The 2,610-nt window shown below is 42.7% G+C and overlaps 1 protein-coding gene across 1 annotated transcript; it reads right to left on the bottom strand.

Moving 5' to 3' along the window:
• Positions 1-384: 384 nt before the first annotated feature.
• On the bottom strand, positions 385-1,217 carry LOC102402041 (tubulin-folding cofactor B-like). Its single transcript, XM_044945522.2, has one exon. The coding sequence runs from the start codon at positions 1,138-1,140 to the stop codon at positions 559-561; it is 582 nt and encodes a 193-aa protein (XP_044801457.2). The 5' UTR covers positions 1,141-1,217; the 3' UTR covers positions 385-558.
• Between the last annotated feature and the right edge of the window lie 1,393 nt (positions 1,218-2,610).

The following is a 2,610-nucleotide window of genomic DNA, read 5'->3' as shown; positions in this document are numbered from 1 at the left end:
GCAGCAGCAGCTGAGGTCCAGTGGCGCTGCGGACATATTAGGGCAGACAAGAACTGCTCCTGCTGAAAGTGAAAAGTGAAAGTGTTAGTCCCTCAGTCGTGTCTGATTCTTTGCGACCCCAAAGACTGCAGCCTGCCGGGCTCCTCTGTCCATGGGATTCTCCAGGCAAGAATACTGAAGTGGGCTGCCATTCACTTCTCCAGGGGACCTTCCCAACCCAAGGATCTAATCCATTTCTCCTACATGGCAGGCAGATTCTTTACCTTTTGAGCCACTTACCCTGCCCAAACTGTAATAAAGTAAATGTTATTTTAAACCATGCTGCAGTCCATGGGGGTGCAAAGAGTTGGATGGGACTGAGCGACTGAACAACAGCAACAATGTTATTTTTTTTTTTTCAGGTTTTCGGCAAATTTAATACATGGTGTCTCAAAAGTCAATGGCGAGGGTAGTCAATAAAATAAAAACAGGCTCATGGGGAGAGGGCCATGGGCACACACAGGGAAGGGCAATGAGTAGGCAAGTTAGCTGGAGCAGGGGGCTGCCCTTCCTTGGCCATCACATCTCATCCAAACCGTAGTCCTCTTCAGGGAAGTCCCCCACTGTCATGACTGATGGCTTGACGAAGGCGCCGTACTCAGCCTGGCATTCAAAGTAGTGTTTTCCATTCACGCTGCCATCGTTTTCCCCTAGTGGTTCATCATAGCGGACGCCAATCCAGTAGCCAGGTTTGAAATCTGTCAGTCCTACATACATGACGGTGCCCCTGTGAGGGGGCTGCCCAGGTGTCCACACCTCACAGTGGCTGCCCGCAGGGATGGTGCTGGCCTGGGCCGCCTCCTCGATAAGGTGCTGGGAGTTCTCGGCCTCTTGCTGGGCCTGCTCTTCTTCATTGAATCGACCTAGCTTGTTGCGCTTCAGGAAGGAGCGGATTGAGTCTTGCCTCTGTTCATAGGCTTCTTGTGAGATCTCGTATTTCTCCACCTTGGATATGTCCTCATACTCCCCAAGGCGGGCACTGTTGTGGTCAATGACATGGATGCGACAGCCGTCGTCTATGGGGTAGGAGCCCAGCAACGCATCATCCTGATCCAGCTTGCAGTAGAACTTGTCGTCAGGTCCATACAGCTCCAGTTCCATGCAAGAAGCAGGGCTGCCCACAACAAGCTGTAGTTTACACTCTGCAACCTGGGTTCATTTCTGGCCCCTTTCCTGCGTTGTGGAAGACCCTCCATTTCTTCTTGGTCCCGCCCCCAGACAACGTTATTTTATTTTTTTAATTTTATTTTATTTTTAAACTTTACATAATTGTATTAGTTTTGCCAAATATCAAAATGAATCCGCCACAGGTATACATGTGTGCCCCATCCTGAACCCTCCTCCCTCCTCCCATCAGATTTTAGGGTATTTGTTGCAAAGCAAAGGTAATGGACCAATGATAGACCTGTTAGTTTTTGAAATGTGCCTCCATTTGGTTTTGCCTAATGTTTACTCACCCTTAGGTAACACATTTTAGGCAAACACTACTGAAGTAATACTATGGTTGGCTTACTGCAGCCATCACATAATACACATTGATTTTTCCACTACTGTTGATGCTAACTTCTATCACTTGAGAAAGGAAGTTCCTCAAGTTTCTCCACTGTAAAGTTACTATTTTCCTTGTATAATTATTGAGACAATGTAAATAAAACTTGTTCTTGATCCTGCATTTTCATCCATGAATTTTACCATCCAGTGATGTTTGTCTGAATCTATTACTTCTATGATGTTTGCCAAATGATGATTTTTCTAAATTTAATTTTTATTTTATGTTGGTGGATTTGATTTACAATGTTGTGTTAGTTTCAGGTGGATAGCAAAGTGATTCAGTTATACATATATCCACATTTTTCAGATTCTTTTCCCATATAGGTTATTACAGAATATTGTGTAGAATTCCCTGTACAGTAGGTTCTTGTTGACTATTTTATATGTAGTAGAGTGTACAAATAATGATTTTCTAACTCAATCCTTTGAATTTTACTAGTTGATATTATATTTAAGAAAGTGTTTTTTTCCATTTACTCATTCATTTATCTATATCATTATAGATTGATGGATTCTTAATTTATTCAGAGAATATTCTCTGTTTATCATTACTATTTCAGTATACTGCTCCAGATTTGGCCAGTAAAATTCTTTCTAAGTGAATTCTGTATCCCTCTGAAATGTTCCTATCATTCTCTGAGCACTTCCTAACTTTCTTGCACAAAAAGATATTCCTTGTCACTTTATCCCTGCCTCCATCCTGAAATTAGCTATTTCTCCAAGAAGTCCTGATTCCTCTTGCTGGAAACTGCTATTTAGAAACCAGTCTGGGTGTTAGGTTTGCTTGTTGCTACTGGGTTGATATCGTTTCCAGGGCTTTTCTGTGGACAGAAACAAGTGAATAGTAAACATTGTAGAGGGTGGTGAGTAATAATGAAGGACAAAGGGTTACCGGAGCAAAACAGAGGACGAGATCTCTAACTCAAAACTTCAGAGTTGTGGGGAGGGGACAGAAATATTCTAGACAAGAGATATTTATATGCAAAAGGCCCAAGTCAAGAGAGAATGTGTCACATTTAA

The sequence above is a fragment of the Bubalus bubalis genome, chromosome 1 (assembly GCF_019923935.1).
Source record: "Bubalus bubalis isolate 160015118507 breed Murrah chromosome 1, NDDB_SH_1, whole genome shotgun sequence".
Classification (NCBI taxonomy): domain Eukaryota; kingdom Metazoa; phylum Chordata; class Mammalia; order Artiodactyla; family Bovidae; genus Bubalus; species Bubalus bubalis.
This window is presented reverse-complemented; position numbering and strand designations above follow the sequence as displayed.

What these genes read in the sequence shown, in the direction of transcription:
- LOC102402041 (XM_044945522.2), bottom strand. Translation starts at nt 1,140, where the DNA reads ATGGAACTGGAGCTGTATGGACCTGACGACAAGTTCTACTGCAAGCTG.